Source organism: Gracilinanus agilis, chromosome 3 (assembly GCF_016433145.1).
Source record: "Gracilinanus agilis isolate LMUSP501 chromosome 3, AgileGrace, whole genome shotgun sequence".
In the NCBI taxonomy this organism is placed as follows: domain Eukaryota; kingdom Metazoa; phylum Chordata; class Mammalia; order Didelphimorphia; family Didelphidae; genus Gracilinanus; species Gracilinanus agilis.
In genome coordinates this window covers 198517833-198544416 of record NC_058132.1, presented here as the reverse complement: position 1 = coordinate 198544416, position 26584 = coordinate 198517833, and the positions used below count along the sequence as shown (strand labels likewise).

The 26584-nt window shown below is 40.0% G+C and overlaps 1 protein-coding gene across 5 annotated transcripts in view; it reads left to right on the top strand.

Moving 5' to 3' along the window:
* Window positions 1-17954, top strand: part of CADM1 (cell adhesion molecule 1) — a 370211-nt gene extending 352257 nt beyond the window's left edge. For 3 of the 5 annotated variants that reach the window (XM_044669585.1, XM_044669583.1, XM_044669582.1), the window contains 2 exons: window positions 15449-15580; window positions 17570-17954. In XM_044669585.1, the coding sequence (XP_044525520.1) occupies window positions 15449-15580; window positions 17570-17688 (251 nt within the window). In that variant the 3' untranslated portion in view covers window positions 17689-17954. Of the gene's footprint in view, window positions 1-3344; window positions 3399-15448; window positions 15581-17569 lie in introns of all 5 variants that reach the window. The other 2 variants (XM_044669584.1, XM_044669581.1) reach the window with 1 other exon arrangement.
* The last annotated feature ends 8630 nt before the right edge of the window (window positions 17955-26584 follow it).

Sequence of the window (26584 nt, the reverse complement as noted above, 5' to 3'; positions counted from 1 at the left end):
TTATAAATAGTGCAGGCAATAAAGGCTGTGATGGGATACACAAAGCACTGGGCAATTTTCTTATCTGCTTCCATTCATTCATGGGCCAACTCTTAAATCAGTTTAAAGGAAAATAACCAGCAGTGCGCATTATTACAAACGCTATATCCACCCTATGTGTGTATACTTCTCTGCTCATCCTCGTATGAGTACAGAACAATGGCATTCAAAGGCTGTCATTCAGTCAAGGGACTCTGCAGACATTGTCCGCTCTACAGGAACAAGGCGAGAGAGGTTTCTGAATGGCTGCAGAACCTTCAGATTGTGTCTCAGCCTTGATATGCAGTCTGGAAACAATGTTTTACTATTTAACGGCGGGAACAGAATTTCTACTAATGGGAAGGGGAGAAAAACTCCACAAAAGCTGACAAAGCAGGAAGAGCAGGATGACTGAGCTTTTAGATTAAAATTACTGGGGGTGTCTCTTAGGGCTGGTGAGAAGAATAATGGTTTCCATAATATGGCCAAATGATCAGATGTATATTGCTTAAATGAGAGATGGAATATTTCCTACATTGGCTTTTAATAATCAGAATAATAGAGGAGTCAGTGGGCTCTTTTTATTTCCTAATGCTAATTTTTCTAATAATTACTTACTGAAATATTTTGAAAAGGACAGCCTAAAGAGACTTCTATCAGCCCTTGAATTTCATGTGACCTTGAATTTAGCTAAACCTCTAGAATTTTTCTCATCTCTATTAGAAAACAAAAACCAAACAAATAAACAAAACTTCATCACCTGGTTTAAAATTAGCCTACTGTCCTAAGTTTTGAAAAACAAATCCCATTCCTGGAAAAAAATGAAATATTGTAACAACACAGCTGCTTTATGAGAAGGTTTTCAACATCTTTTAGCAATTCAGAGCACCACTAACAGTTATCTCTTCCTCTGCCTCCTTCTCCTCCCTAAAAACAAAAACAACAACAAAATCCCAGCAAAAGACAAAATAAAACATCAAACCATTGCATTAGACTTTATAAGGTAATGAAATTCAACAAATTTCTTTGAATATGTTTCAATTAGAAATGAAAATAAAAGGCTTTGATAGTTGATATGAAAATTTAATAATAAAAATCAAGTAGTAATTTCCCACTTATTATAAATGACGTACAAGCAAAACAATTTAATACTATGCAGTAAGTTTTGTGGCAGAAACTGAACTTATTTTAAGTTTCCTTTTGAAGAAGATTTTCTACTTCATAAAGTGTACCTCTATTATCTTTTTCTTTAGGAAAATAAGTCATGAATATTTTTAACTAGAAAAAAAATCCCTATCCAAGCACAATTTTTGGTGAAACAAGATTATATTTGTCCACATACAAAGGTTTCTATATGTCCAGTGTTCTAGAAAATCCCTTCTAATTCTGCTTTTAGAAATGATCATAGTAAAGGCAGGGCATAAAAGATTGGTGAAAAGCAATGATAATGCAAAAAATAAATTGATTGCTACTAATCTCACTTTAGCATGTAATTTAAACAGTAGATTCCAGATGAGTTGGTGTGTTTTAAACTTTATGCTATTGAAAATGACAGTTTCATCTTTAATGAGGTATATATCAACTGTCTGCTGCTTTCTAATGGGGAAGCTTTGCATATCAATGATATTTCATAAACATCTTTGTCTTTATTTAAGGGGAAAAAAAAACTGTTACAGAAAATTAGCTTTCTAACCCCCTCCCCAAGGAAATAAACCTTGAGCAATAAAAATGCCTATGCAAAACATCATTGTTTAGTATGGTTCAGTGGATGCCAAGCATGTGTGTAGAATTCTTTGATATTCATTGGGCCACGTAGAAGTGAGGGATTAGCCTTCTGAGAACCACAAATACATAATTAACTACAGAGAAGTACTTTATGTTGCCCATTTATAACAATTATTCAAATAATTGTAATCATCAGTCTTTATACAATGGATAAAGCCAATTAGAAATTGGAAGACTTTCAGCCAATCCAAACTCGGGGAAAAATGGAAATTCTTCCTACTTAGATGCTTCTATAATTTAATGCAGCACTTACTGCTTCGCCTTAAATAGCCTAATTCTATAGTTTGGGAGCACCTGTGGACTTGGAAATCATCCATTTCTCATTGGCCTTCTGCCCTTAGGAGTTCTCTCCCAAGGGCAATGATGAAAATTCTTCTTTTAATATTGGGAAATCCCGAACTGTCAAGAGAAGCCCCCATTGCCTAATTAAATATCTTCCATCACTAACTTTCATGATTCTGAAAAGCCCACTGAGGGGAGACAGGGGCTTTGGGATTGACCGTTTTTTATTTGCTTGATTTGGTTAAATCTATGTTCCTCTAGAAAAGTAGCAAATCCTGCCCATAGCCCCAGAGTGCATCTGCCTGGCCTGCATCCTGTGGCCAAAGCAAGGTTTGGTTTTGTTTGTTTGTTTGTTTTTTGCTTATATACTCCAGTGCACTGTGGCTTCCCTCCCCACCCCCAATTAAATAGGCTTCCCCAGTCTTAGAACATTTGCATTGTTCTGTGACCTTTCTTATTGTATCAGCTTTGCAAGTAAAGCATTAGAAAATGGAAGCTGTTTTCTAATTTAGCCTCCCAGTTTTCTCCTTCCCTGTTGACCTCTCTAGAGAAAAGCCCAACAAGCTAAGAAATAACATACTCATGGGCAAAACTTGGAGTGCTGCAGACACCAGCATTTCAAGGCCCCAGCTGGTTCTCTCCTGGCCTAACTGCTTTTTCAGCTTTGACGGTGTTTGTTTTTCATTGAGTATCATTGATTTATGAAATACTTAAAAAAATTTTTTTTTACATATCAGATTTTTCTGATGAAGGAATAACCTGCAATCTGCAGTTAGCAGATGCTATACCAATTTGAAATATGTGATCCAAGATAATCATAAATTGATAAAATGCTGTATTTGTCAGTATTGGCAAAGGATTTCAATTTGTAGCAAAACTTGAAATAAAATTTCTTATATACAGCGGTGTGGAGAATCTAAATAGAATTGTAACAAAGATATAGCAGAGCATTGACAGCTAACAATCAGGTTTTATATTTTTGCATGCTGTTACGAATGAGTGATTTCGAACATTCCCCTTCATGTTTCATGTGCTTTGAGCAGTGGAGACTGAGGAATCTTTCTGCCTCTCATTGTCTATCAGTAATAAGTAAATTATTTGAGAACTGTACTTATGCCTTAATATATTTGAACTATCAAAAAAAAAGATGGCAAGTGATTTGGCTCATATTTTTCAAAAAATTCATCCTCAGTTCTTAAGTGTTTTGTTTATGTCCCTCGAGGAATGGAAAAAAAAACGAGTTTGTTTTTACTTGTAAGGCCTTACTCAGTTGCCCAATTCCGCAGAAGAACTGGACAGTGAGGACCTCTCAGGTAAGGGCTAGTTTTTAGGTAAGGTTCTGCAGTGTCCAACCTGTGGAAATGTTGTTCACTTACTGCATAGTGGCCATTTTGAGTTGCAATCAGCAGTTTTCCTGATGCAAGCAACCTGTCTTTATAGAAATAAGTGTTTTCTGTTGATGATTGTTCTTCCTCCCCACACCCATCCACCTCCCTTGCTGCTGGAATTGGTATTTATATCTGAATGTATTTCAGCGCTGGAAGACATTCTGCACACAGTGGAGGACAATATATCTTTTCAGTTGTACCATAACAACTCTAAGTTCAGTGGCTTGAAATAATTCTTACATCCTAATTATCTGATGGTTCACAAGAAATTTTGTTGCATTTGTAAAGCAGTTAAGGATGTTGGATTGTGTGACAAGATCTATTTCTTTAAAAAAAAAAAAAAGCATCTCTTTAAATCCTTACTGCCTACTTCCTTGGGATAGGCTGGTAAAGTCATGATCTGATTATGTTAGGAATAAGGGTGGGAGGGGGAATGAAGGGGCCAATTGTTTTGTCACAGCCATGATGTAAACTAATTATCCACCTCAGACCTTTTTCACAGCAGACTGAGCACTTGCAAAAGTAGGTTTCATGCTTGATTCCAGGATTTAGGTGTTACTAATCCACAATAAGAAGCATATCCTACAAAGAGGGGAGGGAGGAGATTTAAAGTGATCAGAGCTAAACAATTATATGAGTTCCCATGCTTTGGGACAACCTCCAACCATCTATTAGTTTCTTAAACATTTCAGTTAACCTCTTTATAAATAATGACCCCTCCCACATTGTTCCCAAGGAAGCCTTTTTTCACTGTTGCCTCTGGAGAAAGTTAAGTGTGTAACTCATCGGCCCATTGGAGGAAGAGTAGAATTGAGACTTCTTGACATCCTCTTATACAGAGGCAAAGAGACTGAGGCCAGTAGTCTGTGGTCTGCCTCTATCTGACCTAAGAAGTCTTTCTTTAAACTTCTCTAGCAATGATCATATGTTCTAAATTTTGAGCATCCCCTGCAAAGGAGAACCCATTCTGACCATATCATTCTGTTTTTGGAGAGTTCTAGTTGTTAAGAATACTTCCTGGACTTCAAGATTAAATCTGCCTTTCTCTAATTCCTACCAATTGTTCCTGGTTGTATCCTCTGAGACTAATCACAGTAAATCTAATCCCTTTTCCAAATGGGAGCCCATCTGATACTTGAAAAATGCTGTCATCTCCCAACAAGTCTTTTTAAGAGGTAGGTGTTGAGGTATAGCGTTAAACAAAGACAATTTCATTGTTGCTCATCTACAGTAATTCCCAGAAATGAGCAAAATAGAAATATTTTTTATTGTGCAAACACCAACCCTCCCCCCAGACTTATTCCAACCCCCTAAACAAACAAACAAATAACTAAATAAATGACCTAGGGAAAGTGGAATGAAAATTCTTAGGAAAGAATTGATTTCATTTTGCCTCATTATTAAAAAAAAGTTTTATTTAGCAAAGCTGTAAAAAGTTCAGCCGTTGGCTTTTTTTTTTCCTGATGCAGATGGGTGGTCTTATCCCTATTTGAAGTTTAATCCACTTATTAGTATGAGAAATAAGCAATTTATGATGAAATGTCATTTGAAGGTGGTCTCTGGGCTTAGTTCAGAGACTGATCCCTTGGAAATGATTGCCTCAAAATGAAAGGGAAAAGATCCTGGTTAGTTCTTGTGGATAAGATCCAGACCTGCTCCCTTCCAATGTGTTTGTTTGCTCTGTCACCCAACAAGAATCACTTAGACAAGCAAAAGTAATTTTTTTTTCCTTTTTATAAAAAAGATGACTAATTTGCCCCCTTTACCCACCCAGGATTCAGTAATTAAGACTGCTGAGTAACTCAGCATCATTGTCACGTACATCTTTGCTGTAGCCCTATCAATCACCCACCAGTCAGAACAAATAAACCAATAACTGTTTGTGTGTGTTCATAATAATTCAGTTAAATTAATACATTAAGTTGTTTCTCCCACCCTCCCCTAACACCACCCCCCCCCCCCAACTCCTTCCAGATGCATCTCAGTCACATTTTTTGCTCAACAGCGTACATCATGTAAAACACTGATGAACAATCAGGCAGAGGACTGGGCTGCCTTTACATCTGGTTTGATGAACTAATCAAAAACTGATTAGCACCTTTGTTCAAAGGGGATGCTGATTAATCAATTATTATTGATTGTGAGCCTTAGCTTCACTCTTCAGCTAAGAGACGTCTGGAAAAAACAACCAATAAAAATTGAGCAGCTGTCATAGTGTTTAAATTTATTAAAACAAAATACATTATTTTTTATGAAGCTGTCTTGAAATGGGTCACTGAAGGGGAGCATATTGATTGAAGAAGGATGAACTCCTTGAATTCCTGTAGCTTAGAGACCGAATTCAATTATAATACAAGACAAACAGGTTAACACCCGTCTTAAACAGTCCATCAATAAATTAGAGTAGGTGTTGCACACTTAATGCTAAACTGTGGTAATGAATAATATTACTATCCATTCCCTGCTGCATCTTGGTGGCAATTTTATTCTTTCTATATTGGGGATAAATGTTATAGACTATATTTCCTTTGAAATAATGACAGCTTGGTCTCTAGTCTCCATTTTTTCCTCCCCCCAAAAACATACTCCAGCGCTGCTTCAGTTAATGACATTTTCATAAGCAGCATATGGTACTCCATCCTCATACAGCAAAGCAAGTTGCCCAGCTGATCCTCCTCTTTAATCTGCATTTAAAAAAAAAATTTCATGCCTGTATGTTAAGAGATTTAATTATTGGTAGACCTGGGGAGCTTATCCAGTTTTTCTTTGAACCCATCCATTTACTTTTTTGGGTGTTAACTTTATTGATGATGGATCCACACGACTTTTTGAATTGTTTTATCAATTACATCTGCTGTTTCCTAGTGACAGCTGGTGGTTATTGCCACCCGTGAGGAATAGGATAGCTTTAAGCATATTTATTCCTCTATTTCATTTTAAAACCTTAAAAAAATTTTTTTAATCTTTCCTACACCACAGTCTTCTCCCTCCAGCAATGGAAGGGCCTTTGGGGAACATTTAATGTTGTGCAGTGATAAATATAAAATGTCCCCAAATGAATGGCCATCTACTACGTATAAAGAGATTCATCAACCTTCTCTTATAAAGCAGAAGGGCAGAGCAGGAACACCAGATCTATCACATTTCCCCAAAACATGTTTTAAAATTTTGGACTAGAGACCATAATATAAGCTGAAACAATCTTGCCACAGTTTTTCTAAAGTATTAGAAAGGTAAGAGTAAGGAACAAATCTTTGGATGGCTTTGGCAGACTATCCCCTGATATTAATTAAGGAAGAACCTGAATGAATCCCACTTTTGCCTTCACGACACAAAGGAAACATTGGATCAAAACTGTCAAATTAGCCTGGGCTAATTTTTGACCCAGGGAAACATTTAAAGGACTTTGGGCCAGCTTGCAAATTATGGGGTTGGGTATATTGGCATCCAGACACTAAAAAGGTCCTAAGGGGTTGATTTCAGCTACTCTTTTGGGCAGTCCTTTCTTCTGCCCTCTAAAATGCAGTTGTATCTTTCTGAAAGGTACTTACTACTCCTATGTCAGTAGACCACACACAAGACTCTCTTCCTCTTCTTCATTATCAGCCTTAGCATAAAATGTGACCTCAGGTTTGGCAGTCAGGCCATCTAATTTCCATGATAGTTTTTTTTTTTTTTAAAGTCCCAGAATGGGGAAAGTCCTGAGGCATAGAGTTCTAAACTGTACCTTTCAAAAGTTGTGGAATTAACTAACTATATTTACATAAATAGATAGAGTTAATATGTACACACAGATATATGTATATGTAAATATCAAAAGTTTAATTTGGAATTGTAATTCTGTGGAATCTAGGGAATTATTTGCCACTTTGAGGAATATTGTTCCTTAGAAGTTCCTTTCCAGATCAGCAAGACTTCGGCTGCTTGATGCCTGGCTAGGAAAGATAACCATCCCATATTGCCCACTGCTGCTTTCTTTGGCATGGATGTGGGGAGGAAACAATGGATTGATATTTTCTTTCCATTGGCAGGTTCATTGTCCTAAATGCTAGAAGTTGTCTACCTCCAAGGTGGTCATAAAACCTCATGGGAAATATTAAAATGTTCTGGTTGGGAAAAATTAAAATGTTATTTGCTTTATTTGAATGAATAAGAGGCACTGAGGTTTGTGCCCATGCCAATCGCCTTATGACTTGGAAAGGGCATGAGTTTAATGGTTTTGATAGTGATTTGGTATACTCCAACACGATGCTGTTTTCCCTCCATGGCCAAGAATGACTCTTATTAAATAAGAATTTTTCTTTCTAACTGAAAGGCAGGTGAGCAAAATGTGAACTCCAGTTCTACAGGTTGGACACTACTTTGGGGTGACTTCACCATATTCATTAACCCATCTTCCCAGGAATCCTCCAAATCCCTCAGGTCCACTTGAGCATCTTTCTGTAAAAGAGAGATTCTAGTGGGATATGTCTGTGTAGAAACAATCTACTTAACTATATGCTTTTTATCAGATATGCTCTCATTTAAAGGAAAACTCTAGTGCCATTCTCATTGCCTTACTGCTGCTTCTGATTAAAAAGCATCAATCCACTATTAAGTCCTTATTATTTGATGTGTAGAGATGATCACTATACAAATGTGCCTTTTGGTCTGCCTGGAGATGCAGAATACTGTAGAGGATTTACAACTGGTTAGAAACCATTGGAAATCATTTTTGCTAGTGGTTAAATGAATTAACTCAAGAAATTTTAGACAGAAGAACTGACGATTTTTAAAAACTTTTAATATTCATTTGCAAAGTATGATACCTTTTAACCAGACACTCCTCATAAACTTGGCCACCACAAAGGGCAGCAGCCCTGTAGCTGACAATAACTTTCCCAATATTAAATCTAAGTCTGAGGGTTGCTCAGCTCCTTAGTATTGTCGGTTCAACAAGTGTTTATTGAGTGCCTGCTCTGAAAGTGGGCATTCAAAGAAATATAAGTCATGGCCCTACCCTCGGAAAGTTTTTCATTGAATTGTCTTTACATCATGGAAGAAGCCAAAGATAAAAATAGGTATAAAAGTTCTTCTGTAGTGATTATACTGTTATATAACAGGTTATTCTGTTAATTATAACAGGTTATTAGACCATTCTGCTGGGTGGGGATCATTATTCTTTCTACATCTCCAGGTCAAACCTTCAGAAAATATTCTTGGGTTGAATCAGTCACATAATTTCCTCTGTCTTCCATCCCGAGACCCCTGAATCCTGATGCTGTTGTAGACCACAGTATGTACATGTGCATATCTACATATATATATATGTACATACAATTTTAATGGGAGGTTATTGAGCTCAGTATGGTATGATGATCAACTACAGTTTTCCTTTAAGTCGCTTAAAATAGTTTCTTTGAAATGTTAGTGTGGTTTATAGTTAAATTGATTGAGCTAGATGCAGCTAAAGTGTAGTACTAGATGCCTGCAATGCAATTCAGAAATCTTCCTGGTTTTCTTTCCTTCCTTGCATTCATTCCTCCCTTCCTACCCTTCTGAGAAGAAGAAAGGTTATGCTGTATAGAGGCTAGTGTGCTCCAATATATATTAACATCTTAATGGGAAAGCTGTGCATGTCCTGTATACATTTACTACTCTCTGACAAGAGGGAATTAAATGTCAGAAGGATTTGTAGCATCTATAATTGAATTGGTGCTGAGAAAAGCAAATCTTAAAGAAGAATAACATATTAGGATTAGCAAATAATGTGGCATTTTGTCAGCTCATGCCATTCAGTGTGTTCCCCTTCAGTAATAAAGTTGTGCTTTTCAAAAAACACACTTATTTGTGTTACTGTAGATGGGAAACACAATCAGTGCTGGAAATGATTAGCTCCATTTTTCAACAGTGTCAGTGTTTATTTTTTAAGGTCAGGTTTCTTTTTTTTCTCCTCAGATTGGGGGTGGGGGGAGATGGGACACTGGGATTTTCTCTTTTCCTCCTCCCGAACTCCAACAAAGTGATAGTGAATGACATCATATTCATCAAGTTTTCACCTGGATAGACTAATCCATATAGCCCCAAGGGGCTTGAGTCAGCATTTCCATTAGAAACTCTTATTTTTAAGAGTTTATAATTGAGCTGGCATGTCCAGCAGGATCTCAGCCCAGGAAAAGAAACTTTATAAACTAAATTGGATGGCAGAAATATTGCAAAAATTCAACATTTCTGACCTTTTCCCTGTTCAGCTGTAAATGTACAACATTGTGGTGGGCTGGGCATCTGTCCAGTAATTAGAAGCAGCAGGACTAAATATTATTAGAATCTCTCCATCCGTTAAGTGTTTGCTTTGAAAATTAGATGAGTTAACTTTGTAACTTGCAAAAATGCAAACATGTGTCCTTGAGTGAAGTGTGTAACTCTCTACAATTTGGCTAGTTGTGCTTTAAATTATCAGCTGGAGACGTTTTGATAATGTCAAGGTAAGCCTACCAAGACAGTGTTTTGTCCTCATACCCTAAGCATTACCTGACCATGCACGGAAGCACAGACAAGTCCCTTCCTTTTCAGAGTAATCATATACATTAGAGTCATAAAGCTTGGTGTAATTTTGATGGATTCCCAAGTTCTCTGTGCAGCTTTAGGCTTTGACGTGAGGAGTTTGAGGGCCCAGAGACCATTGTACCAAAGGGTTTCTCTGGCCACAAGCCTGATTGTCAGCTGGTTAGGTGATGGTATGCATTGACCAGTTACTTGTTATACAAGATGGTGCCTTGAATATGGCTTTTTATATAAAAAGTAGTGGGCTTTCCTGCTCTGTAACACAGACTCTCATCCACCACTAAACCCAGACATAACTTTTGGGTATCTATTTAAGCTATTGCCAGTGTTAAAACTGTAGCTTCCAGTTTGTAGATATCAGCATTTATTTTGCTGAGTACTCCTAAGGATGAGGTGACTTGATTGCCAGAATGGCAAGATTTTTGACAAGTAATGAGAGAAATGGAGAAAAGAGGAGAGACACCCCACTACCACCACTACCACCACCACCACCACCACCACCACCACTACCACTATCACCACTACCACTACCACTTCTTCCTCCACCTTCACCTTCACCTCCACCTCCACCACTACCATCAACTTCCCCCGGTAGTAAACAAGAAAATAACTTCCAACAAAACCAACTTCCAGTGGAGACAGAAACTCCTAAGTCCTGACTGCCTACAGGGAAAGGGGTCAAACCAGGTTACCTGACCCAAGGTAAGAAAACAGGTTACTTGGGCCATTTTCCCTCTGCCATCCTCCCAAGAGTTCCTTTGAATTTTCTTGACAGTTGCTGAGAAATGCAAGTGAGCCAGTGCTTAATGGAACTCTGACCCAAACAGTAGTCACCAACGTAGCATTCAGCTGGCAGGTGTAGACTTTGACCAGAAGCCGAGTTATCAGCTTTTTTGGGTTAAGCAAAACTAATACTCAAATGCCAAACAATTCCTGATGCTCCTTTTTCCCCCCCTCAGAGAAGCTTTTCCTGTCCCCAGAGCCTTAGAAAGAATAGTGACTGACTTAGGTAGGGAAATGCCTAGGCTCTTTGACACTTATTTGGGGCAGCTATGTTTCACAGTGGATGGAGTGTTGGTCCTGAAGTGAGGACAACGCATTTTCTTGAGTTCAAATCCAGCCTCAGACACTTACTAGCTGTGTGACCCTGAACTCTGTTTGCCTCAGTTTCCTCATCTATAAATTGAGCTCAAGAAGGAAATGGCCAACCACTCCAATCTCTTTACCAAGAAAGCCCCAAATGAGGTCATGAAGAATCAGACACAACTGAATGAACAAATAACAAATATGATGCTATTTAAGTCAGAAAGGATCATCAAGCATTTAGCTCCTAACAGCTACATTGGGCTCGCAACAAAATAGATCCAATGAATGTGGTGGGGCCAGTGTTTGGTGTTTCTTTTTGTTTTTACCTTGAGATCACCTGTTCCATCACCAAACTTCTACACTGGTAGAATTTTTTTGGCTAGATAAGACTACAAGTATAAATAATCCTTCTGCCTTGTAGGATGAAAGGGTAACTATCCCATAAGCACAGCTTCTTTCCAGACAATGGGTGCACATATGCTAATCAGTGAATGGAACAGGTTGGGTCTCCAAGGAACCCCACTCACCTAACCTGAAAAGATTAACTTTTTTTAAAACCCTTAACTTATATCTTAGAATCAATTCTCTGTATTGGTTCTAAGGCCAAAGAGCAGTAAGGGTCAGGCAATTTGAGTGAGTTGGCCAGGAAATGTCTAAGGTCAGATTGGAATCCAGGACCTCTCTTTTTTAGGCCTGGCTCTCAATCCATTGAGCCACCCAGCTGCCCCCAAGATGAACTTATTTTTTACCCATTCACCTGAAATTCAAATTATTTATTCTTCCTATCAATTTGCCCATTTCACATATCCATTTTAAAAGCAGCTGAGGCCAGAGTTCAGCTCATTTGTTTCTCTTTTGCCCCCATTTCAAACAGGGGGCTAGACGTTTGGTGGTGGCATTTCAGGAATTTTTTAAGTTGATGGGTCTTTACTGAGAAAGGCCAGTGCTCCAGACTTCAGACTTGGGGGTGGCAGCAAAGGCCAAAACTTTTTCAAGTCTCTCACCTGAAAGTAATTTCTCAAGGAATCTTCCTGAGCTCTTGACTTTTGAGTTGAACAGGAACGATGAAAGAGCTGTCAGGCTGCTGTTCATAGCAGCTCTTCTTTTGATAGTCTATATTTCCTCCAGGCCCTGATCCCCATCCTGGCTAGTTCAAGCCCAAGTGCCTTTTTGTGTAAAGTCTTAGGATATTGTTTCACATCATGAGTGAAGCTGTCCCACAGTCTAGACAGTGCTTAGCCAATCCCCCCTGGTAGGTAACAGCTCTCTCTGACACTGCCTGAGCCAATCAATAACAATATAAAAACTCTCCCCCTACCCTATACGTGAAAACAAATGGAAAGAACCGAGATGAGTCCAGAAACAGTTATGACCTTTATACGTGAGGCCAAGCAGTGACAGAGGCGGTAGAGAGCAGGTGAATTGGGCACAACTCTATTATCATCTACCGCAATAAACCGGAGAGGTGGCAGTGGGGAGTGAGTGAGGAGGCAGTGAGGAGCTCATAACCTACAATATTCCCTGTAAATTAAACATTGGTAACCTTCTGTGTCTGTCCACAGTAAATGAAGGCAGGGAAGATGTCTTGGTGATTAACTGTGGGTAGTAAACTTCCTGATCAAAGAAGGTATCAGAAGATAGCCGTAGAGATTACCCTTATAAACAAATGGCTATAAAATATGTACACTTTCAAAAAAACAACAAAACTTGAACCAGTCTACTTAATTAGGGGATAGGGGAGGTGTAAGAGTAAGAAAAGAAGGAAGTCAAGCTTATTTATTTGTAAGCCCATTCACAGGGAAGGCTTATAACAAATGATTAAGTTTTAAAGTGATTATGCCTCTAGTTAAATCCCATTTGCTCCCATAGCTTCTCTCCCTAAGACATCACTTTTCTTGGACTCATCTCGTTGCCAGTTATGGGAGCAGGTAATAGTGAATATATTCCTAATAGTAGCCACAGATGTGCATTCTCCACCAACAGTTTGCCTAGACCAAAGACTTTGCCCTTTTAAGAAAGGCTGTCTAAGCCTCAGCTTGACTATTTCTTGAGCCCTTTTTGGCCTTCACTTAGTTAAATATGACCACCCTTCACTTTCTTCAAGATCCGACTTCTTTTTATCTCCACACAGCTCCAAGACATTGAGTTGAAAGACATAATTTCCAAGAAGTTTGAAGCTCACGGCAGTTGGATATGATTTAATTCTCATTATTGCAAAATTCCTTCTGTGATCATTCCCCCAAGGAAAATACCCCTTACTTGATTTTCTATGATTTTTAACTCCCTTTTGGTCATTTCTGATTTTTATTTTTTTTTACAGCTCTAGTATCTTTATTTTCCCCCCCTCCTAATCCTTTGAACGAGTGAGTATATCCAGTGTGTAAAGCACATGCCTCCAGCAGACACAGTGTCCCATGAGGAGTGCTTTTCTTCAACATGTTTTCTTTCCCCAAAAATAGTTTCCCTAGTGGAGCCATACCTTGTTGAAATTACTTGCATGACAGTGAATACTGTAGCAAACGCAGTCGACAACACTTTTTTTGGCTGAGGAGGGAGATTCCTCACCTCCATGCTTCAAGTTTAGCTTATTAGATGTGTCACTGGAGGGGATCCCACATCATGGAGCTGGCTAATTGGCTGCAGTGCACTCTGCCTGCTACCCATCTCCATTCCCCAATTAAACCCCCATCATCCTGTAGTCCTGGGCAACCCTGCAGCTGCCTCTGGCTTTAGTATTTTTGTTTATGTGGGTTTCTCCCCCCTCTTTCTTGTGGTCCTTTCAAATGTAACTTAATGAAACACTTTAAGGACTTCATTTTTAATTTAAACTCTTTTAATTAAAATGCGTTTTATAGAACCCTCAGTCACGAGTTACTTCCACACATCCTTCAGTACTTAATCTCAGAGCAGAATTGGAAATATCGATAGAAAGTGTAAATCATGCCCTCCTGCTGAAAGCGTTGTATCAGGTTTCGGCTCAAAAGAGCACCATTACCTTTAGCTGTCACGGATCTGTACACTTGATCGATAAACTTCAAATATTATTAGAGGTGGAGGCTTCAGAGATTTGCTCTGTTCTTTGGAGAGAGACAGAGATAAATCTTTCTTAAAAATTGACTTGAATTTGCACTCTCAGTCTTCCTGGTGAAATGCATTTCTCTTAGGCGTCCAGCGACTGCAAGGGGAACAGATTTATAGGCCATGTGCTTCTTGTACTGAAAGATTTAAATGGTAAATCCTTCACATATGACTTCACAAATCATGTAAAGTTAAAAGATTTTTACCGTTTCTGTTGCTGCTGTGCTTAAATTGTAAGGTACAGCTAGTAAATCATTTTAATGGAGGTGTCGCACTTGACTCAATAAAAAAAAAGACAATGGTTTAGCTTCCATTCCAAAATGTTAATGTATTAATCAACGGGAGAATAATTGTATTTTACTATGTTATAAATCTTGGGTGCCATTAGGATTTCAGCAAGGGGTGATGTAGCCACATTCCTAAATTAAAATTGTTTACACTGCCATACATTCATTCTACATCACCATAGCTCATTCCGGGTTCATTTTGGAGTTGTTCCCCAGCCAAACATGTCGTTCCTCAGTCGGAAGAAGACATCCTGAGGGAGTGATGCTTATAAAAGAAAATTAATTGCATGCAGGGGTGTTAAATAAATAAAATAAAAACTGTCTGTGGCAATGTACAATTATTCCTTGCTGTCTTTTTCGGAATAGGTTTTTATGTTTTAGATTGAGGCTTACTGCCTCATAGATCCTAAGTGGAGTGGGCACGTCACTCGTATTTAGCCCTGGCGTCCTTGCTCCATCTCTAGGCCGCCGTGGTTTTCCAGAGCCTGGCTCTGCCTCTGCATGGAATGTCATTCAGTGTCTCCCTTAAGTGGGCTGTCTCTCCTCGTCTCCAGCCCAGACTGTTGCCCGAAGGGGCCATCCCGAATGCCCTGAAATTCTCAGGTCAGCCTCTTTTATTAGGATCCGTGGCTAGACATTGCTGGAGAGACATTTCAGACTAGGTCAGGATCAGCGAGGCCCCCTTCCTCCCCCTGGGCTCCTTTCTTTCTTCTCCCTCTGCTTGCTTCCCTTGCATTAGTGACCCCCGTGCTACTTATCATGAAATTGCCTTGCGGGGAGCACGGATCCTTTCCGCACCGGACAGGTCGGCGTGCTCCCTCTGTGTAACTGATCCACGATCCACCTCCTCGATCGTTCTTTCCAACTTCTCCATTAAAAAAAAACAAAACCAAGATGACCTTGTCACCCTGGCGGCAGCGTCGTCCAGCCCGGCGACCTGTAATCAGCTTCGCACCCCTATTCCTCTTCTGATTTTGACAGATTCTCGGGCAGGGGAAGACAACTCCATCCGGGCAGTGGATCACGCGGTGATTGGCGGGGTTGTCGCCGTGGTGGTGTTCGCCATGCTGTGCCTGCTGATCATTTTGGGGCGATACTTTGCTAGACATAAAGGTAAGCCGGGGTGGGGGGGTGTCGGGGAAGGTTGGTGGGGAAATGCTCCTGCCCTCCCAGCCGTTGAGTTTGGGGACTCTCCTGCTCTGTCCTCGAGAGGTGGCTTGGTTTGTCTGGTCACACAACCTAACTTCTGAAGTCAGGGACTTGGGGAGAAAACACTGCAGGTGCTATGTAGGACTGTGGAATTAGTGGTCAGTCTTCTCCTTCCACAGATCCATCCCCTGGTAGATGGCTGCTCCATTCAAGTGCCATGTTGAGGATTAAAAAGCTAGCCAAGCTCTCTCTTCAGTCATCCTGGGTGTGGTTGGAAACCCAACAAAAATATATGCATAGAGGGATCATCGTATCTTTTGTCTCCAGGCCCTGGTGGGGAGGGGGAGGGGCACACTCCCTTACCCAAGTGGGCTTTTTTGTAATCTGGTCACAACAAGAAATACTTCCTTCGATTGATACATCACAGTTAAAAGAAATCCATTGGTTTAAAAACCACATAAATATGTATTTTTAAAATTATCAGTGCAATAGATTTAAATTGCCATTAATCATCACACTTATCAAATGTGCAATCGGGATGTGCAATCATCTCTTCCAACTCTCCGCCTCTCTGCCCCATGCTGCTCTAATCCTCTTCTCCCCTTCTGGTAATTTATTCTTCTTTTTCTTTTTCGGCCCCTGTCTTTCTCGGTTGTGTTTTCCAAGCACTTTGGGGATTTTCATTTGCTATTAAGATCTAGGTGTTTGAAGGATTTGGTTCTGGGAAAGGCAGCTTGAGTCCTACAAGGGAGCCCCGAGGAAACAGCTGCTTTCGGCATCCAAATGTTTGGTTCAAGCTTAAAATCATTTGGTTTCCCTAAAATTACCCGTTTTCCTCTGTCTTCAGTCCCAGTAGCCAGTCTGGTTTTGAAGAGCACGTCCCAGGCCCTGTGTGTGTTTAACTTGAACCTCAGTACCAAGATTAGGGATATGGGTGCCAGGGCCAAACAGGAGATCCAAATGTGGATGGCCATAAGAAGAGGGCTTTGACTTGGCAGAATGAAGGTGGAGGGAAAGGGCTGAGGGAAAGTCTCGAGGGAAATATTTGCACTTGGCCTCCTTCCTCCTTTCTCCAGTTTTTCACTTTGAAAACCTCTATATGATGGGCTACTTTTTGTCTATTTGTTAAGAACCTTAGAGAGAAACACATAATAGAGTCTTTTCACTATGGCCATAGAGGTTTGAACTCCTCCTGGACATCCTTTCCTTCCATGGTAGGAATGCTTCTGACTTTTACCTTATGCATACAGTCCCTTGGGCCTTCTTGGTGAAAACAGGTGGCTTGATTTCCCAGGGCTTTATTTATTGCCTCTATAAAGTAGCTATGTTGTCCTGCAAATTCATGAATTAGGGTTCTTTTTTTCAGCCAGCTAAGACAGACATTTTGCCTTGATTACCACAATCAAATACATGGCACCGCTCAATTTTTGTCCCTGAACTTAAAAAGAATTGGTATAAGAATCAGACATACTTCTGGAAATTCAGACACATCCCCTTTTAGTAAAGCCAAGTGACTTTAGTTCAGATTCTGTCAGAGAAGAATAAAGAGGACCCCTAATTCATAAATTTGCTAATCGTTCTTCCCTGGTTTGGTCGTTTGCCATATACTTGTGCCTCTCCTTGTCCTGTGCACACTTTCATCAGCTCTCCTGCTTTCTGCATTTTTAGCTCCCACTCACGTTTTCTTCTGCTGACATCCTCTGGTCATAATCACTGCTCTAATGTCTCATTTGCTGAATTATATCGCAGCGATTCAGTTGGAGTGGTGCCTGTGGAACCCCCGGATTCCCATTTGTCTCACCCACCTCCCTTTCTTCCTCCAATTGTTTTTTCCCCTCCGCTGCCCGCACACCACTTGGGCTGATGACGGCCATAAAGCAAGTCGCCATCTCTGTACCACTTTACACAGAGGCCATCAGACAGTCACGGTACTTTTACCACTTCATCTTTCAGGTACATACTTCACTCATGAAGCCAAAGGAGCCGATGATGCAGCAGACGCAGACACAGCTATAATCAATGCAGAAGGAGGACAGAACAACTCTGAAGAAAAGAAAGAGTACTTCATCTAGATCAGCCTTTTTGTTTCAATGAGGTGTCCAACTGGCCCTATTTAGACGATAAAGAGACAGTGATATTGGAACTTGCGAGCAACTCGTGTGTTTTTTTATGAATGGGTGGAGAGGTGTGAGACTGGGAAGGTCTGGGATTTGCTGTGTAAAAATGTTCTTCATAAAAGTACACTCTGCTGTTTGACACCTCTTTTTTATTTTTTTTTTGGTTGTTGTTTTATTTTATTTTATTTTTTCAAGTCCAAGTCAAACTTGGATTTAGTTTAGTTGAGTCATTTGCAGAAAATTCTGTGCCTTGTTTTCCTTTCTGTGTGGATTTATTTTCCCTTCTTAGCATCTCTTTTGAAATTTGCCTGCTGGAATCCCTTAGACATTTTTGTTCTTTTACTCCTTCCCTTTCCCCTGTCCCTACCCCCTCCCCCTTCTTTTGTTTCTTTTGAAAATGTCACTGTTTTCTGTTTGAAACTCAATTTCATATAAGGAGAACCAGCACAGTTTCGATTTCATAGTTCAAAATTTAGTGTATCCATAATCCATTCTTCTCTGTTGTCCTAAAGGTTTGGGTGAACAAACAATGAAAACTCTTCACTGTTGCCCATGTTCCCAATGCTTAGGGCAGCAAAGACTAGAAAATTAGACTGTGATTCAGAAAATGTTCTCCGTTTGCCACGGAGAGACATTGCTTACTACACAGGGTTATCTGCAAGTGAGGTGTGTCACAATGAGATTGAATCTGTCTTTAATTCTGTGTCTGTAGACTGCTCAGTAGAGGTACCTCACCCTGTCCAGACATGTTTGGGGCATAAAGGACTCCTCCTTTTCCAGTGCCCTAAACAGACCTGACAGGTGAGGTCTGTCCCTTTTATACAAGTGGACAAATTTGTGTTGTCACCAGAGGGCAAATGGGGGGGAGTAAAAAAAAAAAAATCTGCTCTGATTATTTCTGTTTCAAATGGTTCCATCCACCTTTCCCAATTGGCCTTACTTCTCACTAATTTGTTGGAAAAAGACAAGTCCACGTGGTACACGAAGGACTTTGAATGAACAGGGTTGATTTGTTTTGTTTTTGTTTTTGTTTTTGTTTTTTTTTTGGTTGGGTTTTTATTTTATTTTATTATTTTATTTTTTTATCATTTTTTTCCCTTTGTGCTTAGGAAGGCAGTAGGATGTGGCCTGCATGTACTGTATATTACAGATATTTGTCATGCTGGGATTTCCAACGAGAGTCTGTGTGAAACTTTCATTCCTTCAGATTCAGTTTGACAAAGGCAAGAGGGACAAAAGAAGGGTCGGTATTGTTCTCACACTGGTCTGCTGTCGATCTCAGTTCTAGAAAGGTCAGAGCAGAGGTGGAAAAACAGCATGTAGAGGTTTTCAGTTACTTAATCAAAACTCAAATGTGAGTGTTTTTATCTTTTTACCTTTCATACACTAGCCTTGGCCTCTTTCCTCAGCCTTAAGAACCATCTGCCAAAAAATTACTGATCCTCGCATGATGGCAGCCATAGTGCACAGCTACTAAAAATAAGTTACCTTGAACACGTCTCAGATGGGGAGCCTTGGGAGAAAGTAGGGGAAGTAAAGTTACCAGTGACTTTTTAAAGAAATGTGGGGATTTTCATTGAAACTTCAAGAAAATCAAGAAAGGTCAAAAACCTGAAGGTCAAAAACGAAACTCTTACCATATAATTTGGTAAGGCTCCAGACTCTAGACAACTGTCCCTATTGGAAAGATGGCATCAAAAAGATAGATCTATATATAAATATATATATTATATAACATTTTCAGTGAGTAATTTTGGATTTTGCAAGATGCATTTTTACTATTGTTACATTATGTGGAAAACTTACGCTGATTTATTTAAGGGAAGAAAAAAAACAAGTGTCAACTTTTTGTTAATTTTGGACCGTGTTTATTTTTTTTTTCTTGTCTTTTAACCTTTGATAGAACCGTGGCAGTTTGGGGGCCTTTTGGGAATGGACTGATATGTAAAAGAAAACCCATTATTGAGCAGTATTTTGTGTTTACCCCCTCCTAGTCCTAAACCCTTAACCAAGTCCAAAAGATCCATAAGAAATAACCCTTTTTTCAGTGAATTTTGTAGTGTGTGGCTCCACTCAGAGTCTTTAGCACCAGTTCTGACCACAGTAGAATACCACATCAGAGGGTGAGAACCATTTAGCATGTTGTGAGAGGGTTGTTTTTTTAGTTGCTGTTTCTATTTTTATTTTTATTTTTAACATCACTTACAGAATTGGCATCTTGTTTTTGAAACTGCCCATCTTTTCTGTTTTGAAAAGTGTACAGTAGTGCAGTGTTACTGATGTAACTCTATGACTTACAATGTTGACATGTCTCAGGTTCATGTGTTTTGATTGGTGTTTTCCGTCTCAGGTAGATTGCAAAATGTAGGCCCCACACATTGGAAAAAAAATAAATAAAACAAAGCAAAAACAGGAAATTATGGATTTTAGTTGTATATTGGTTTATGTATTTTTTTCTTAAGTATACAGTGCACTGTTTGAAATGTATTGTTGAGTATTACTTTGTACAGGTCGATCACTTTTTTTTCAGAGTGAAGAAAGAACAAACTTGTTTTTTTTTGTGTTTTTTAAAGGAATATGAAATAATGAAGGATGTATAATTGATGCCAAATAAGCTTGTTCTTTAGTCACACAGACGTTTCCTTTTCCCCTTAGGCCAGTTCTGTTTTTAAGGTGTACATGGACGATGTTACAGTGTAAGAAACTCCATATCCATTATGTTCCCATTCGCATTTTGTATTGGTTCATGTATACCATTTTTACAAAAAAAAAGAAGTACTATAAAATATCTGTCTTCTTAATAAAAAAGATTAATGTTACCAAGTGATCCTCTTAATCTCATTCTGGACTCTTTGCCTCCTCAGCCTGAGAGAAGAAAGTCAGGATTGAGGGCCTGACTTTCTTCTTGGGAACTTATATGTCGCCAGCGGTAGAGCCCTGGAAATCCAATGTTTCTCCTTTCCATTTAGTTTTTTTTTTCCCCCTCCCTACTTTCTCTGTTTTCTCTCTCTCACTCTTGCTCTCTCCCACCCTTCTCAATGGACAGGTGAGCCAGGGGCCCTGGCCAACACAACTTTAGACACCAATATCAACATGGCGCAACGGGCATGTGTCGGAGATGCAGTAGTGAGCCAGCCAGGACAGGGGCCCTCCCTTTCATGTGGATTTGTCTCACCCCACCCCCTCGCCCCCCACTTTTCCCCCAATCCCTACCAACTTTTCCTGTGTCTGCTGCTCCACCTGTCTCTCACTTTGGGATTGACTGTGTAAAGATTCATTCAGCCTTCATCATTAAAAAAAATTCTTTCTCTCTCTCTTTTAAATGAATGATTGTCAGTAATAACTCAACAGACTACAATATATTGTTCCTGTTTTCAGGCTGCTGGTGCTTTCAGACATGGAAATACAGTGCATTTGAGGCTGCTGTTGTATTCATTGCTCTTCAAGCTGAAATGAGCAGTGAATAGTCCACATAATTAACCACCACACTTACCCTTAAGTTGCTTGGCTAGCACCTTCATCATACTCATGAAGCCTTTCTGCCACCACTCTTCGCCCTCCCTCTCTTCCCCTCCCCAGGTATACCCTAAGTTACCCCTTTATTCATTTGTCAAGTATGGAGGTGGGGGGCCTGAGACAGTAAAAACAGAGTAGAAAAAGTCTTAATCTTGGCACTGTCACCGACTTGCTCAGCAAGTCATTTTTTTCTTCCCCGGCCCCAGATTAGTCTTCTGTAAAATTAAGCAAACTAGATGCTTAGTACTGTGTGAGCCTGGGGGAACCTCAAAGATATAAACCAGGATTCCTGCCCTCAAGGAGCTTTCCTCAGCAGGTAAAAACCAAGAGGAACAATAGAAAAAAAATAAAATGAACCACTAGAGAATGTTCATTGCAAATTAGTATATTGCAGTGGAATTTTGATCAGTGAGTTGAGAATCTGAAGTTCCATCTTCTTAAACTTGTTCTAGTTGTGTCATCTGAGAAAAGTCACTTGATTCCTTCTTTCCTGATGGGCTTCTTTTGCATCACCTGCAAAAAGGGGCTGAATTAGATGATTCCCAAGGTTCCTTCCAACCCTCAGTGACCTATAACTACCATAGGAGTTGGGAGGCAGCATGGTGCAGTGGATAAATCACTTCGCTTAGAGTATGGAAGACCTAGTTCACATCCTACTTTAGATACTTGATAGCTGTGTGACCCTGGTAAAATCTTTTTACTTTTTTTGCCTCTATGCTTCAGTTTTCTCATCTATAAAATAAAGAAATTGGTCCCAGTGACTCAGTTTCAAATCCATGTTCCTACAATTACTGGAGTAGTTGGAGAAGATTTCTTCCATTTGAGGCATGGACTAGGCTGGACCATTAAGAATGAGAAGGGGAGGGGAGCAGCTGGGTGGCTTAGGGACGTGAGAGCTCCTGGGTTCAAATATGGCCTCAGTCACTTTCTAGCTACCTTTCGTGTGACCCTGAGCAAATCACTCAACCCCAATTGCCTAGCATTCAACACTTCTGCCTTGAAACCAATACACAGTGTTGATTCTAAGATGGAAGGTAAGGGTTCTTTTTTTAAAAAAAGTAGGATTTACATAGATGAATTTGAAAAAGGAAGGCATTCTAAGTATATGTGACCCACAGAAGGAGAGTCAATAATATAAGCAAAGGAATGGAGGTGGAAAAGACCATTTTGTGGTCTTGTGCACTACTGGGAGCGGAGCCTGAATTCAGAGGAATGTGTATATTCAGAAATACAAATATTTGGGGGTGGGGCAGACTATAGAAGGACTTAGAAATTTAGATTTGGAAGGAATTTCACAGAAAGGTAACAGTGAAGAACAGAAATGAATACATTTGTTAAAGAAGGGGGAGGTTTCAGAGGGGGGAGCTAAGTGACCACAATAACAAGGACTTTTCCCCAGACACAAAGTAGTAGAACTGGAAGAGGCATGATATTAGCTCTACCTCCCAGACTTCTGTGAGACCTTTGGCAAATCTCTTCACCTCTCTTGGCCACAGTTTCCTCATCTGTAAAATGAGGGGGTTGGACTAGATCATCTCTAAGGTCCTAGGCTCCAGCTCTGAATCCTATGAAACCTTGCTTAAAGTAGAGACCATACCAGTGTCTCTCTCCTGAAACGCTTGTTCTGTACCTAGAGTTACTCCAAAGTTTGTGGCAAGTTTATTTTATTTAATTACCTGTGGAATGAGGCCACAGAGTTGACTTAAAAATCAGAGAACTCAGAATATTTATTGGACGGAATCATGGGCAAGGTTAACACGGTTAACACTCTCCCTGCACGCGGGAATCGTTGCTTGGGTTCTGCATGGTGTGCATGAGAGAGGGGGCATGGTTGAAAGCATGCTCTTATGAGAACCTTGGAAGCCACGAAGGTCCCACCTTAGCATGAGAATTAAAATGATCCTTATTTTCTTAGGAGAGATTTCAGAACTGATTTGGCCTGGATGAGTTTTTCCAGTTCCATCAACTTCTGGACCCCAAGGTGAAAGACAGCTGTTATTCGTGCAGTCTTTACATACCTTTTTGGATATCCACAGTGAAATTCTTGTACCGTTATAGGCTTATTCTATGGAGAAATGTTCCTCTGATACTGTCATCTGGAACTCTGGGAGAGAGCACGGAATAGTCGCTAGAGAGCCCCAGGTCTTAAGGTCAGGAAAGACCTGGATTCAAGTTCTCTGTCTGACTCATAACTATCTCCTGAATCAAGAATGTCTGCCGGTCACCTAACCCCTGTGTGTCCCAGACAAGTTTCTAAGGCTACTAACTAAATGAGGAAAGGGAAGTTTCCTGTCTCAGTGGAATCACAGATCTGAACTAAAGACAACAATAAAACAAAATACACAAAACAATCCTAAAATGAAATTCTTGTACTATTCAAGACTTATTACATGGAGAAATATTTTTATGATACAGCCATTCAGAACACTGGGGGTGCCACACATACCCCATATCATCCTGTCCATATGATAACAATTTCTTCATTATGTCTTAATTTTTATGTCAGAAAGTAGAAGTCACATCTCTTTGCCAGGTCCTTGCACGAATTGTACTTAGCCTGCCAACAGGGTCATTAGAAATGACTTGTAAATTATGATTTTTTATATTAGAGTTGGGATAAAATTTTTTTAAAAACCTGGATTTTTGTCCCAAAGACCTTAGTTTGAGTCCCGAGGGTGAGCTGCATCTTGGGATAAATCATCTCTTTGAATATTTGACCTTTGGCAAGTCACTTAAATCCTCTGTACCTTGGTTCACTCATCTGTAATAGCTGATTATCCCTATCCTGCCTGCCTCACAGTAGTGTAGCGAGCCATACATGAAATAATGGATGTGAAAGCACTTTGTAAACTGTTGAGTACCATGTGAATATCAGATGGCATCATTATTCACAGCTGCACACAGTTAGGAAATACTTCTAAAAGAGGAGCGCGGATGTACTCGTCCAACTGTGGAGTAGAAGAAAACGAGAGTCATACCAATGATGTTGAAATGCATCAGAAAATTTGCCAAGACCCTGGGAATCAATATCATTATTTTAAAGTGCAGTGTTTGGCCCACTGAAGGCACTCGATAAATACTGATTGATTGAACCCAGAAAAGACTCCCACTATCAGCAGCAAGCAGCTGGTTGGAATAGATGATCTCTAAGGTCCCTTCCAGCTCTGTTCTGTAAGACTGTGATCTTCCTAGTTCTGAAACTTAATCTGGAGCAGTCAGTATTTATTAAACACCTACTGTATGCAATGCCTTGGCCGTACAGAGACAACAATGAAGTAGCCCCTATCCTATACACCATTGTACAGTTCAAAGTTTCAAATGAATAAGCCTTAAATTGCTACCACGGTTCGTCTAGCTGTCTACCCTGTATATCTTCTTGCCATTTTCCCTGTGTAGTTCATGAAACCACCACACACACACACACACACACACACACCCACCCCATCCCCAAGCCAATGCTATCATTGCACCTAGAAAGACTCCTCAGCCTCTTGGGCGACTTCCCAAACCAAATCTACCCCTCCCCAACAACCTATAGGTGTTGTCTCTCTTGATTAAAAGTGAGCTCCATAAGGGCAGAGGACATCTCTTTAAGACTTGTATTTGTATTTGCATCCTCAATACTTAGCCTAATACTTGGCATATAGTAAGGATCTAATGTTTTTCATGCATCCACTAGCCACTGGAAGAGTAGGGGAACAGAACATCATGCAGGTGACCCCCTAGGCTGATTTTAGAAGGAAACTAAGGATTTGGGAAAGAGCTAAGTGAAAGCCCTGTTCTGCCCAACAAGGAGAAAAAGGCATTTAGGAACACTATTGGGCCCCACTGGTAGGGGAACAGATCAGGGGAAGCATCATGCAGGTGACACCCCCCACCCCAAGCTGACCTTAGAAGGAAACTAAAGGGAAAGAGCTAAGTGAAGCCCCCTTCTGCCCAACAAGGAGAAAAAGGCATTTAGGAACAGTATTGGGTCCCACATCCAAGATATCGAATCCAATCCCGGAATGTGGATGGTAACTGGGCATTGTCTTTGAGATGCCAGATCCCATGAATACCATTGAGAGAGGAGGTGCCCTTCACTTCCTCGAGGCATCTAATCCTCTTCCAAGATGTTCTGTTTTTTCATGTATTTCCATTATTCTATTTTTCTGGGGAAACCAAATACTCAAGCCTTTCCCCCTTTCCCTCCAAGATGAAGGTTCAAGTACTATCCCAAGTATTTGAAACGAGGACTTGCAACTTTGGCCTCTTGCTTTTTACAGTGTTGAGGTTTGGTTTCTTTGTTTTTTGTTTTTTTTTTTTTCCCAACTAAGAACCTGCATTAGCCCAGAGTTAAAAAAAAAAAAAATCCCTACCCCCTATCTTACTTCTAATCCTTAAAGCTGTCAAAAAGGAAGTGCTGGTAAAAGCCTGGTCTTATGGGGAGAATCAAAGCACACTGCGGGCACTGGGGTTCTCCAGCCACCCCCCAAACATGCCTGGCCTTGCAGTCATATTCCCAACATGATCGCTTAAATCTTCCTTAAGTGCTATCTTCTCAGGTTAATTAATCACCAGGCTTAAACTTGCTGTTACCAGCAGGAAGTCCATCCTGAAGTCAGCAATGTTACGATTGCATCTTCTAATACTGTTTATCCTGCATTAGTGTTTACTTAGGGAGAAAATTGATCTGTAATTGATATTTCAGTCTTCCAGAGCTGGTGTTGGGAGAGCCTAATGCAAGCCTTTAATAGCAAGCAAATATTTAAATCCTTTAATGGTTGCTGAATATTGAAATGGGTAACTTTATTACTTTTTCTTTGTTTTGTTTTCTCTCTAGTTACATATTTTCCTCTTTAAACTTGCAAAGGATGCTGGCAAGCTCCATTCTCAGTAATCCATAAAACCTGTTTGTCCAGGCTCAGCTGACCTGATTTAAAAGTATTGCCCTGGAAGGGAGTCTCCCTGCACTAATCAGTCTCTGTTAGGGAATGATGAAATTGCCCTCCATCTCTCTCTCTCTCTCTCTCTCTCTTCCTTTCTCCTTCTCTAGGCTTGTTTTCTCTACCTCTTCTCCCAGAATAAAGTGATGGAGGCAGCTGTAGTGTTGCAATTAGGAGCATGAATCTTTTATTGTTTGGACAAGGAAGGGAAAGTGCCATTACAGTCAACTGAAAATGTCCTACTCGGGTATTTTTGCTCCTACCTCCCTGCCAAAGCCCATTGCTGCTGTAGAAAATGGGTAACGCACAGAGCTCCTCTTGATGGCTTGATTCTTAACACAGCCAGAAGTGTAGCCGGTGAGATGCTTAAGACAGTTTATGGGAAATAATAGCTTTCCTTCCAGAGACAT